Source organism: Halichoerus grypus, chromosome 6, assembly GCF_964656455.1.
Source record: "Halichoerus grypus chromosome 6, mHalGry1.hap1.1, whole genome shotgun sequence".
Taxonomy (NCBI): domain Eukaryota; kingdom Metazoa; phylum Chordata; class Mammalia; order Carnivora; family Phocidae; genus Halichoerus; species Halichoerus grypus.
Window position 1 is genome coordinate 100,394,598 of NC_135717.1, and position 13,227 is coordinate 100,407,824.

A 13,227-nucleotide genomic window follows, 5' to 3' on the forward strand; every position below is an offset into this window, starting at 1 on the left:
TACGGTCTCCAAGTTAATTTGAGAACAATGCTTACATTTATTAATAGTTTATTTTTATGGCATCTTCTCTCTTACCACAAAACTAGTACTTAGCAACAACTTCTATCTGTATTTCTTAGGAATTGGCCAGCAACTTATTCCTGATCCTGCAAGCCTTTTTATTATATATGGTGGGTTTAAGAGTGTCCCCGCAAAGGTATGTCCAGGTTCTAACCTCCTGTACCTGTGAATGTGACCATATTTTAAGTTTTTGCAGATTTAAGGATCTTGGAATAAGATCATCCTGGATTTAGGATGGGCCCTATATCCATTGACCAGTGTCTTTAGAGAAGGATATTTGAAACAGAGGCATGAGGGAGAAGGCCATGTGAAGACAGAGGCAGAGTGTTATGCAAGCCTCGGGGCCCTACGATGCCACCAGAAGCCAGGAGAAGGGTATGGAATGCATTGTTCCTCAGAGCCTCTGGAAGGGGCCAGCCCTGCCTGATTTCAGACTTCTGGCCTTCTTGATTTTTCAGAACTGTGAGAGAATAAATTTCTGCTAAGCCACCCAGCCTGTGGTGATTTGTTATGGCAGCCCTGGAAAAGGAGTATCTATTTATCATCTATCCACTACTTTTTGTTTTATATAGGAAATACAGTTCTAAAAAAACAATTATATACAACCTCACAGATAAAGGGTTACCTGCTCAAATTGATATTCTTTAATATAAAGGTGACTTCCAAAATTTATTATTTCTAAACTGCCTCAATGATTGAAAGATTATAGATCCATAACTCAATTTTTGGTGATCTCTACCTTTTCTGATGGTCAGAGTAAAATAGGATTGCATTTTTCAGTGAAACATCGATGAAGAATAATTTCTAATTGGAATTTGAAGGGGCTTTCTTTTTACCTCAGTGGTTGCTTTTGTTCTTTCTTCTGACTTAAAATTAGAGAGCCCTAGGGCTCAGTCCTTATTTCTACTCTGTATTCCTACTCACTTCCTTGGTGATCTCATCCAGTCTCATGACTTTAAATACCACCTGTAATGCTGATGACTCCCAAATTTACAGCTCTCATTAAACCTCTCATTAGCTCCAGACTCCTTCAACTGTAACTATCAAAGAGAGATCTCAGACTCAACATGCTCAAAGCAATACTTACTCTCCAGCCATCTCAGCTGATAACAACTCCATCTTTTTAGCCGCTAAGGCAAAAAACCTTGGTGGCATCTTTGACTCTACTTCCTCTTATGTCATACACCCAATTCATCAGCAAATCCTACTGACCCTCCCTTCTAAATATATCAGAATCCTACCATTTCTCACCATCTCCACTGCTTCCCCAGGTTAAAGCCACATTATGATAGGTGCTACAGTGAACAAATTAGATTCGACCTAAATATCATACAATAGGGAGATAGTAAATTAATTTAATAGTCTGGACATAAACTATCAATATCTACCCAGTGCAGTTTATTATATACTACGGCTTAAAAATTCTAGCAACAGTAACAAAAATATGTACCTAAATTTGCATAACAAAAACCTTAATACTAAATTGCACATATAATTACAACTATGTAAAAATCAAATGCATAGGGGGAAATGTCCAGAAGAAAATAACATCAGTATACTTCCAACTAATTCCGTTGTTTTACATACACTAGTCAATTAGTTACAAAAAAACTTTGGTTTGCAGGCAACAGAAACTATATAGATGTCATAATTTAGTCAATTATTTCTCCTACTGATGGATATTCAGACTGTAATTTTTGTTAACATAAAACAATGCTTCTTTAAACATCTGTGTACATATTTTCTGTACCTATTTCGCGTATATAAATTCTCAAAAGTTTGTTATGTTCCTTTTTGTTACAATTTATCTTTTACATAAAGGAAAAAATAAATGTACACGGTTAAAAATCCAGCATACAGAAAATACTACAGCTCAAAGTCAATCTCTTCCTACAACTTATGTCTTCCCAGGGGTAATTACAAGTTTCTTGTGAATCAGAAAAACTTAATCTATAAATGGTTTTATTTTTAATTTTTTTTTAAAGATTTTATTTATTTATATGAGAGAGAATGAGAGAGAGAGAGAGCATGAGAGGGGGGAGGGTCAGAGGGAGAAGCAGACTCCCTGCTGAACAGGGAGCCCAATGCAGGACTCCATCCCTGGACTCCAGGATCATGACCCGAGCCGAAGGCAGTCGCTTAACCAACTAAGCCACCCAGGCGCCCCTATAAATGCTTTTAAACATACACATACACACACAATCGGAATCTCGAATACACCTTGGTTCCTCAATTTTTTTTTTCCAGCTAATGATATCCCTTGCAAGTTTTTTTTTCCATATGAGGAAAAAGGAGTAAACCTACATAAAAGGAAAAGCATAAACCCACTGCTTTGGAATAACTAAAGCCTTCAGAAAATTCACTATATTGAAATCAGTATCAGTAGGTAGAACTGGACCCAGAGTAAAAACATCTTACTCTTGAAGCACAGGATATGTATTTCTTGATCAGACATTGCTGGGAAAGCTACATTTGGGCTTTCTATAAAACTAACAAAGAAGAAAGCTGGTTAGAATCAGTGTTCCAAGAGCTTGTCCCTGTCCCAGTGTATAACCCCAAGCCTTAGCACATTGCTTCCGTCTGTATATACAGTTGAAGATGAATAGGGCTAGACCTTGGCTACTTTAAAATGCCAAGGATTTATCAGCTTCATCTCAAATTTCAGCACCACTCAGTGGTCAAGTACTCAGTGTTATCAAATCACAGGTTGATGTGAGATCAAGTGAATGAATTCTTCAAATGTTAACTTCTAGAATATGTTCATTTTAAGACCTATCTCTAACTGGAATATAAATAAAAACTTTATAAGGATTTTATTCTTGGTCATGCAGACTCTAGACCTATAGAATATAAGAGGTTAAAAACATCATTCAGGAGAAAATTCTGTAGAGAATCACTGGTATATATCATAAAGGAATTTAGGAGGGAGAGCTGGTTTGGAAGAAAAGTAGCTCTACCTGTGAAATGGAAGACTGTCCTCTGTTGAAAAACTTTCAGGCATTTTTTTTTAAGATTTTATTTATTTATTAGAGGAAGAGAGCATGGACAGAGGAAGAAGCAGGCTCCCCGCTGAGCAGGGAGCCTGACATGGGGCTCCATCCCAGGACCCTGAGATCATGGCCTGAGCCAAAGGCAGATGCTTAACCGACTGAGCCACCAGGCGCCCCAAAACTTTCAGGCATTAATAAGCAAGATGAGAGAGATTTTTTTTCAGAGGAAAGCCTTTAATTCTGTCCATGAGAGTAGTCCTCTAGAACTGTAGGCCCAGCCCTCGCAATACATATATTTTAAGCAATTTTTATATATGGATGGTCTGCTCCAAATGAGGTGGCTAGTTTATTTTAAAAAGGTGTTGGGGCGCCTGGGTGACTCAGTTGGTTAAGTGTCTGACTCTTGGTTTTGCCTCAAGTCATGATTTCAGGGTCGTGAGACTGAGCCCTGAGCCAGGCCCAGCGCTCAGCGCAGAGTCTGCTTGGAATTCTCTCCTTCTCCCTCTGCCCTTTCCCCCTCCTCATGCACTCGCACTCTCTAAAATAAATAAAATCTTTAAAAAAAAAAAAAAGGTGTTAAGGTCCAGTTCAATTGCTGAAAACACTGAACTGGGGAACAAAGGCACACTTAATGTGTCTCAACTACTTCTTCCATCTGCATCATTTTCTGATCTTCCACCCCCTTCCTTAAAGCTCTGCCCAGTTCAGGCAAGCCAGAGAACATGCAAGCCAGTCTGGACAATAGAGAATCCATTAGCAGGAGGAGCCATGAACCATGGTGAATAAGCCTTCTAACTCCTAAGAACTTCAAAGTAAAAAAGCTATCGTGGCCATCCTTTAACCTCCTTCCAAGGGAAGGAATCCACACAGGGGGTGGGGGTGGGGGTGCGGAGTCAGGTATATTATACTTGTATAGAGGTATATTAATAGGACTCTGTAACAGAAGGAAAGAATTTGAGGACCACAGATTGTAGATCACTCAAGTGTTCTGATCCCCCTGCCAGGAAACAACTGCTAAATTCTAGGGACTTAGGAGAAAATGAAAAAGAAAGGTAAATAGACAAGGTATGCTCTGTGCAGTTTTATAGTATAGATAAAATTTAACAAGGAAGACAGACAATAAAAAGAGAACCATCTAATAATCCCACTTCTGGGTATATAGCCAAAGGAAATGTAAAGCAAGATCTTGAAAACAATGGCTAATTCCCATGTTTACTGCAGCATTATTCACAATAGCCAAGACAGGGAAACATCCTAAATGTCCATCAGTGGGTGAATGGATAAAGATGTGGCGTGTATACATATATAATTGAATATTATTCAGCCGTGATAAAGAAAGCCTGCCATTTCCAACATGGATGGACCTTGAGGGCATTATGCCAAGTGAGAGAAGTCAGAGAAAGACAAACAATGGATGATATCACTTCTATGTGGAATCTAAAAAACCCAAATATCTAGTAACAAAGTGGAATGGCGGTTACCAGCAGCTGGAGGTGGGAGAATTGGGGAAATGTTATTTAAGGAAGGAATGAACTCACAATTAGATAAAATCTGGAGCTCAAAGGATTATGGTCAACAATACTGTATTATAAACTTCAAGGTTGCCAAGAGACTACATCCTGTTTTCACAAAAAGAGTAATGATGTGACATGACAAGAGGCATTAGCTCACTCTGTGGTGGTAATCATACTGATACTGTAACATAAATGTATCAAATCAAATACTGTACTCAAACTTACATAGTGTTGTAGGTCAATTACATCTCAATTTAAAAAAAAAAACACCACCAACAACAACATCCTTTCTGGATCAAAATGTGAAAAGCAAAGAATGGGCTCACTGACCCCACCAAGCACCAAAGTGAAGGGCCGCAAGGACTGGCAGGGCACACAGGGGAGAGACTCCTCTGGGGGCTTTCCACAGAGAAGGGAAGGCCTGGAAGCTTTTCATTATGCTTTCAACCCCACTACATGGGATGCACTCAGCCTCCTTGTGGTTTGGTACTCCTACTCCTCTTCCAAGTCTCAGCTTAAGTGTCATTTCAAGGAATTCTTCCCTGGCATCCCGGATTCTACCCCCCCATCAATTTTAAAGTTCATTGCATATTGTACCTCCTCTGTGTAACTACTCTAGTATCTGTCTCATAACACTCAAAACCAGGAAGCGGGGGCCATGCCAGTATATTTTGCCATCTTCTTCCTAGTACCCAAGGCATGGCCTGGCACTTAGGAATTCAACACATATTTATGTAATGAGTAAAGGTGAGATCCAAGTAAAAACTACTATCATTGTACGTGGGGGGTTTCTTGTTGTTTGCCTCTTATGCTGATGTAGCCGGATCCAGACCTGCCAACCTCCCCAGTGTAATGATTATATGGTAGTCCTGAGTAAGCCCAAGTTTCCACTAGCTTGAGCCCCTCTTTACCTCCATTTCCTAGAGTGGTCCTTGCAAACATGCAAACACAGTGGCCAGATTGCCCAGAAGTCTTCCAATCAACAATCAGGGTAAAATGATTTCTGAAGTGTATTAGTTTCTAGCTAGCACTGCCATAAAATACCACACACGGGGTGCCTTAAACAACAGAAATTTATTTTCTCACCATTCTGGAGGCTGGAAGTCCAAGATGAAGGCTGGTTTCCACTGAGGCCTCTCCTCTGCTTGCAGAAGGCTGCCTTCTCACTGTGTTGTCACCAATTCACCAGCAGAAGAAAATTGAAAATTGAGCAATGGTTTACATTTTCATTATGATACAGTGTAAAGCACACTTGGATGGAAGTCAGGTATCCCAGATTTTGATCTGGGCACTATTCCTGATAATAGTGACTTCATATAATTGACTCCTTCATCAAGAATTTCCTTAGTTATAAAGTAAGGGGTCAGATCACATGATCTCTTAAGGCCTGTACCTGGTCTAATAGTCTAGCAATTTCCTTGGTAGAATCCATTTTCTATCCCAAACTCCTACAGAACTCCACTGGTCCATAGCACTAGTTAGCTGCTGTGGTTTGGCAACCTGGTAGCTAACCTGTAACAGGTTAATCGGAACTAAAACATTTAAGGAATAGTGTAACTAATTTTCTGGTAATACTAGTACTTCTTTTCTTCAGTTGGACAAACCTGAAGTGCTAAGGACACCAACACAAATTAGTCCACCAAAGACACCAGGTTTCCTTCTAACAAGGGATATAAATGTTAATACACTGCCTCAGATTTCCTTCATTTCCTATTATTTCATTTAGGCTTAAACTAAATTTTTAAAATAAAGATTTAATTCTCCAGATGAAGTAATTTTATACCTATGAAACTTCTCTCATGTCTTTGTTGCTATGGTACAAATACAGTTGGTTAAAAAATTTAATAATAATGAGACTTTCAGCATTTTTTTCAAAATAGGTATTTATTATTAAAAAATTATACAAATTGGCTTTTTATTACTCAAATTATGAAAATTTTTAAACACTTTGTCTCAAGCCTCCAAAAAAGTGTGCTCTGTCTTTACAGTCTTCAGTGGCAATACACTGTGATGGTACAGAAAATAACTCACAAACATTCCAAAGAACTTCGTTAGAATGTACAAGGATATGGCAGAAGCCAGAATCCTTAAAGTGATTTTAAAAAAATTTCAAGTTTAAGTATTACTGAAGTTATATAAACAGTTACAGAATAGTAAACACCTATGTGTAATTTTGCAAAGGAAAAATGATTAGTTTTGTATGTCTGCACTTTGTTTCAGCCTTTCCAAAAACACTTTTAAATGCAAAAACTGAAAATTTTCCAGTTACCTGAAACTTCAAAAATCTATTGTACTTTTAAAAAACTCTTAAAAGCAGCATCATTTAAATAGTGGCTGACTCTCAAATGTGTGTGCAACCAACCACAACCATCCTCACTATGACTCAGGCTTGTCAGAGTCCCCAGCTTACAGTCCACAGCAGAACCAGAGGCAGCAAGCATCTCTGACAGTTAAGAGAAAAGGCCATGAGGAGTAGGTATGCAGCCCAGGGTATCCAGGTGCTTGCTTGTGGGGAAAAAGGGTCAAAACTGCAGGGACTTTCCTTACAGAATCCAAGGTCCTAATTCAAAGCAGCTCCTTTAAACACCTAATTCCTTTTTGACCCCCTCCTCATCACTAAAACAGATGGTACAAAGTCTTTATACAAAAGAAAATTTTTGAAACCTGTGTTTTACATCAATGCTAATTACAACCAATTTAGCAGAAAGAACTACAAAATGCAAATTTTAAAAGATTTCCTTACTAATGGGACTATAGATTAGGGTAGGAGCCAACTGGTTTCCCAAGAAACAATTCTAATGCACTTTAAATTGGAAATCAGATGTCAACACTACTTTAAAAGGCCTTTAAAGAAAAAAAAAAAAGAAATGAGGCATTGTATACATATCAAAGTTTTATTATCTATATAAGTTGACCTATTTTCAAATAACTGACATAATTTAGTATTTAAATTAGCATTTTAAGCAATAAAAGGCAAAAACAAAGTGCCTACTGAACTATACACTTTATGATTGATACAGTAAATGTGTAATTTTACCACAATTAAAAATAAACAAAAGAAGGGTACCTTTTGATAATATATCAATGAGGACACCACAATATTGTGCAAAGCACAGATAGATACAAAAGCCTGTTTTGTTCTCAGACTTGCACCGGAGATGGCTGAAGCAGGCTGGGCATACACACCAAAGCTGGGGCACCGCTTGAGTTGTACTGAACAAGATCACACTGACCGAGCCCTCTGGCATCTAAAGAAGCAGAGGTGTTCTCTCTCCAGCTGGCTGTTCCTTCCGGAAGAGTTCTTTGATCTGGGTTAGTTGGCCACAGAGCCGCTCTCTCAATGGAGGGATGTGGTAGCTAGGGTCCAGAATGTTCGTTACTCTGCGCTCCCTCTCTCGCTTCCATACCTTGTACGGGTGGGGAGGAAAAAACGGTCGCCCTCTTTCTCTTCGAATCTGTAATGTAATTCCACTTACGGCAAGCATCCCCCATACAGCCAAGATAATAAAGTCTAAAAAACAGCAGGAAAGAAGTTTGAACTCTTGTATTTTAAAACCTAACAGAGCTCTAACACTTAACCTTTCATAGTTTAAATCTGTGTCATTCTTTCTTGGCAATATTAGACTTTCTGGTGAGTTTGGCCAAACGTGTATTTCCTCACTTACAGCCGAGGAATGAATAAGGAAGCTACAGTCTTAAATTTTAAAATGGGAATTTTCTATCATAGTCATTTGAAAGTCCAGAGAGGCTGTAAGAAATCAGTTGTTTGGATCCCTGGAATTCCAATATTCTGTGACCAGTGCCCACAGGCGTGGTTGGTTGTTTTGTTTTTCTGGGGCTGGGGGGGAGAAAGCAGTCCTCTAGCTACACCTCACAAACGTACATCACGGAACATTAGATGCCACCCTGCTATCTTTTTTCCCCCACTCCACTCAATATGGGGCCCCACCCCCCTCATGCAGAGTGGATATAGAAATGCATGAAGAGATTCAACAAACTGTAACTGCGCTGCTAGTAAAGGCTTGACAAAATATTGTTTTGTATGTAAAACTTGCAAGACACATGGATTTCAAAGTCTCTACATAGCATCAACCTCCTACCCAGTGAGGGCAGGCTCAGGATGGTAGAGGGAAAGATTTGTCCTTAAACAGTCACAGCAATCATGACTATGCTTATCTATCTTCAACAACAAGACATAATTTTCCATCTTCCATATTTTTAACATTTCTGAAACCAATACATCCTACATTCATTGTGAACATTTAATTTAGCCATTTTTTTCTTCAAAAAGTCTATGGAGATGACTTTTCTACTTTAATGGGTAGAATCTTACAGTTGCAGAAACAATAACACCTTCTGATTGAAAATCACTTTTTCACTTTCAAGTAGCAAATTACATGCTTCTTTAAAGGAAGGAAACAAGGGAATAACTTTAACAATCAGGCTGTCATTCTCATCCCTCATCCCACCCCAACCAAACAGCTTTGTTTCCAGGATTTTTCTCACCACTGGGAATTGACCAGGTAACCTAAGTAATCCTGGTTGAGAAATTTCTTAAAGTTCATTTAGAAGATTTTTAGAAGTATGAACTTCAACCACCTTACAAATTTAAATTCTTTTCTCCCATGGTTATTAAGTTATTATTAACAGAAGGCTCTAATACATTTGTATGGTGTGAGTTTCCTCCTCTTGTCCAGTTAACCTTCTTTCAATCTAGAGCTAACAAGTGCTCTTGTTAGCACAAGTGGGCCAGTATTCTTACTTGACTATCACTCAGGTTCTTTGATTTAGTCTTACCATTAGTTTGAACAGGCACATTTGTGAAAGCTCTGTGGAAATCCACGTTGAGTGCTCTCTTGAGTACATTCAAAGTGATGTAAGAAAGGCTTGTATACAAGTAACTGTCAAAGGCTAAGACCACCGAGTAGGAGCCAATGAATCCACAAGTCAGTATGTTCAGCTGTGGAAGAGTGAAGCGTTTAGGCATCGCCGCTAGTAGAACAAGGAATAGTTTCTAACCCTCCCCAACTGGGCTCAATCACAGGGAATCCCTTCTGCTCCCTCAGGGCACATGAAATGGGGTCAAGTCTCAGCGCTGAATAAAGGTTACCTGGAAGGTTAAACTGAAAACCACCTTCCACACCCACAGTGAGTTCTTACTCATAGGAAATGTCTTCCCTGGGGCGCCTGGGTGGCTCAGTCATTAAGCGTCTGCCTTCGGCTCGGGTCATGATCCCAGGGTCCTGGGATCGAGCCCCATGTTGGGCTCCCTGCTCGGCGGGGAGCCTGCTTCTCCCTCTCCCTCTGCCTCCCCCCCTGCTGTGCTCTCGCTCTCTCTCAAATAAATAAATAAAGTCTAAAAAAAAAAAAAAAAAAGGAAATGTCTTCCCTGTGAAAGAACCTCAATAATAGTCTAATTAGATGAAGAACACTTTGTCTGGAGAGACTGTTGAAACTAATGATCCATCAGCTTGTGCATTTACAGTGAGCTCAACCTCTCTGCTCCCACTGTTCAAAGCATACTGACAGCAGTGACCAGCCCCACTTGATGAAAAAAACACTGTGCTAATTGTAATCAGAACTTCTCCTGCTTTCACAGTAACAAGGCTATTTAAAATTAATCATTTCCTAAAGATTCTCATGTAGCTCTCCCTGGTAAATAAAACATGCAAAATGATGCAGTAAGTGAACGACTGAAGGCCCGGGACAATAGGATGAATAAATCTCACTTGATGAAACACTTACTATTCTTAGGCAGCCCATGAAAACTACTGGAATGATAACAGCTATACAAGAGAAGGTCACCCAGAACACACCATCGTCTTGAAAAATCTTCAGGTTTCCTGAAAAAGCAAAAAGAAAGCAAGAGTTAACAGGTTTACCAAGTTCAATTTCATTTTCTCAACATCTAAACACAGACATGCATCAAGGTTTATTATAATCACCAGGGAATAGGTTGACAATTAGAAATGAATTCTGACTTTTTTCATTTAACTGCCAATACAATCAACTTTTAAGGATGTGTCTTAGAAGGTTGAGGGGTGGGAGGAAAATCAAGCAGGTACATGCTCTGCATTTATTCCCAGGAAAATTTAGAAGAGGCTGGACTAGTCCAAGCTCTTCCATTCACTAGCTGCGATACTGAGCCTGTTTCCTAACCCGTAAAATGAGAAGATTGAACTATTTCATGGCCAAGCTCCAAACCATCCTTCCTTGCTCTGTTTCTATCACTCTATGATTTTGTACTGCAAAGTAAAAAGTGCAAGTAAATGGCATTCAGAGCTAACTATCTGAACTCCTACCCAAAATGAGCAGCAAAATCCATTTACTAGATTTTTACCATCAATGCATTTCCTGCCCAGCCACTGCATCCTGGAAGATGTGATTCCTCATGCATCAGGAAAGATGGGAGCTAACCACTTTCCTGCGCTTCTACTAAACCCTTCTCCAAAATGCGGCACGTCTACAGTGACCCAGGAAGACTCTATCAGAAGTCCTATTTATAAATTAAATTTAAATAGCAAGAACATAAGCCTGACAATTATACTGATACTGGCACCATCGTTCAGTCCAACTGGAGGTGGCCCTGTAGCTTGAGGCCCATAAACCCCGGAAGAGGGGGAGAGTTCCATAGTAAGAAGATGTGACCTTAGGACTCCACATTCTTAGAAAGTGAACTACAACATGTTGCAGTGAGGTGAATTTATGGATCATTTTCTGTAGCTTAACTGTATTAACCTTCACAAAATACACATGTAGCTTTAAAAAAAAAAAAAAGTCGAGGAATCCAGGGATTGAAAATAGTAGTTGTGATGCAGGTATGTGAAGACTGACCCCTTCAGAGTATAAGCTCTTTGCTGTTGACATCATAAGGGGAAAACAGTAGTAATTTAATTAGATCTGAGAGGTTAGCCAATATTTTTCAAATTTTAATGCTTAAAAAATATGATTTTGCACCCACTGGAGATGCTCAACACAACTGTCCTTCATCAATGAGACAGTTCACAAATAAATACATTAACTATTAAAAATTCTAACCAATCATCCCTCCATTCTCCAAGCATTAACAAAGAAAGGGAAGGGAGCTCATTAAATAGTTCATTTAGCACCTTTAGAGTAGGGCCCTGAATCTGCATTTTCAACAAACATCTGTGAACCTGTCCTTTAGCCAAATCTAAACATTGCTACTTTGCATCAGACTATCTAGATAAAAAGCTACCTGCAAGGGGGCCTGTGGGAATGAACCTGACTATAGGTTTGGCTAAAATCAGAACAAAGGGCCTTGGAATGGTCAGTAAACACACCATTTGTCAATTCTTTCTGGTCTTGAAAAAAAAAATCCTCAGAGAGCCAACTGCACTCTGTAAATTACATCATGCAAGAGAAATTGCATCATCAAGAGATGACAGCCTCATCTAACATTTCCAACTTTAATCTGATACTGATATACATAATAGAAGAACTAAACATTATCTATCACAAGAAGGAAATAGCCTAAAAGAGTACCTTAGAATATACTTTATTTTTTTTGCATTTTTGACAACAATCAGGAGATGTAAATTATTACACAACCACAAAGTGAAGGGGGGGGGGCAGAATATGCCACTCCAAAATGTGCCACTTTGGCATGTGGATTATTTTTAGTTGAAGGCAATCAAGACCCGGCAGGGTCAGGAAAAACTTTAATAGCTTCACTAACTGCCTAAAAGAATTTACATAGGGAGCCTGACCCAGAAAGAGAGCAACTACCGGTGATAACTATTTTATCTGAAATACTTAACTGCCTGGTAGCGCAGACATCTGATTACCAAATGTCTGCTCTTCTTCTTTTCTTGTGACTTGCCCTCCCCACCTTTGAAACCCCAGGCACCGACCCCATTCCTTAGCTCCGGATGACAAAGAAGGCTCAACTGCCTGACTGCCTTTGGGTCCCATACTTTTAAGGGGTTCCTGTACATACAAAATTAAATTTGTTCTCTTGTTAATCTGTCTTTTATCAATTTAATGATTAGACCAGCCGAAGAACCTTAGAAGGATAGAAGGGAAATTTCTCCTCCCCTACAAAAGAAAGTTAACTTACAAGTTAACCACATTCTAAGCATTCTAAGTAAAAACTGAATTACTTAAAAAAAAAAAAAAATTCCCAGAACCATCCCCTGTGCTGCTGCCCTAGATGACAAGTAGGTATGTTAGAACGCCTGGGGTCTGGCAGACGGTGGGAGTGAAGGCTGGGGTATAAGACAACCGGGAACGAAGCACCAGGTTCCCAACTCGGCTGCCAGCAGAGCAGTGCCAAGTTGATCTGTGGGATATACTGGGCTTCCACTTAAGATTCACTGTGTACTGGCCCTCCCTAAAGCGCCACATCATCGATAGAAATTTCCAGAACTCTACAGGCAAGGCCCCAAGTCCCTGATGGGGCAGTATTTGTACACAGAGAACCCGAACAAGGTCTTGCAAACAGTAAACTGAACACAGAAAACATGACACATCTCCTACCCAGCGGAGTGAAGAATGTCACTGAGGAGATGAGGAAGCCCAGCACTAATCCAACACACAGCATGCAGAACAGGAGGATTCCAAATCGCCACCAGGCAGCTACCAGGAGAATCCCCCCAACGCTTCCAGCGACGGCTGTCAGAATCAGACGAACTGCACAGAAG

The 13,227-nt window shown here is 39.6% G+C and overlaps 1 protein-coding gene across 1 annotated transcript in view; it reads right to left on the reverse strand.

Moving 5' to 3' along the window:
* Positions 1-6,429: 6,429 nt before the first annotated feature.
* Positions 6,430-13,227, reverse strand: part of TM7SF3 (transmembrane 7 superfamily member 3) — a 35,650-nt gene continuing 28,852 nt past the window's right edge. Inside the window, exons 9-12 of the mRNA XM_036080208.2 lie at positions 13,064-13,216; positions 10,310-10,407; positions 9,362-9,524; positions 6,430-8,075 (exon numbers count right to left, since the gene is read on the reverse strand). Coding sequence (XP_035936101.1) covers positions 7,813-8,075; positions 9,362-9,524; positions 10,310-10,407; positions 13,064-13,216 — 677 coding nt within the window. The 3' untranslated portion in view covers positions 6,430-7,812. The remainder of the gene's footprint in view (positions 8,076-9,361; positions 9,525-10,309; positions 10,408-13,063; positions 13,217-13,227) is intronic.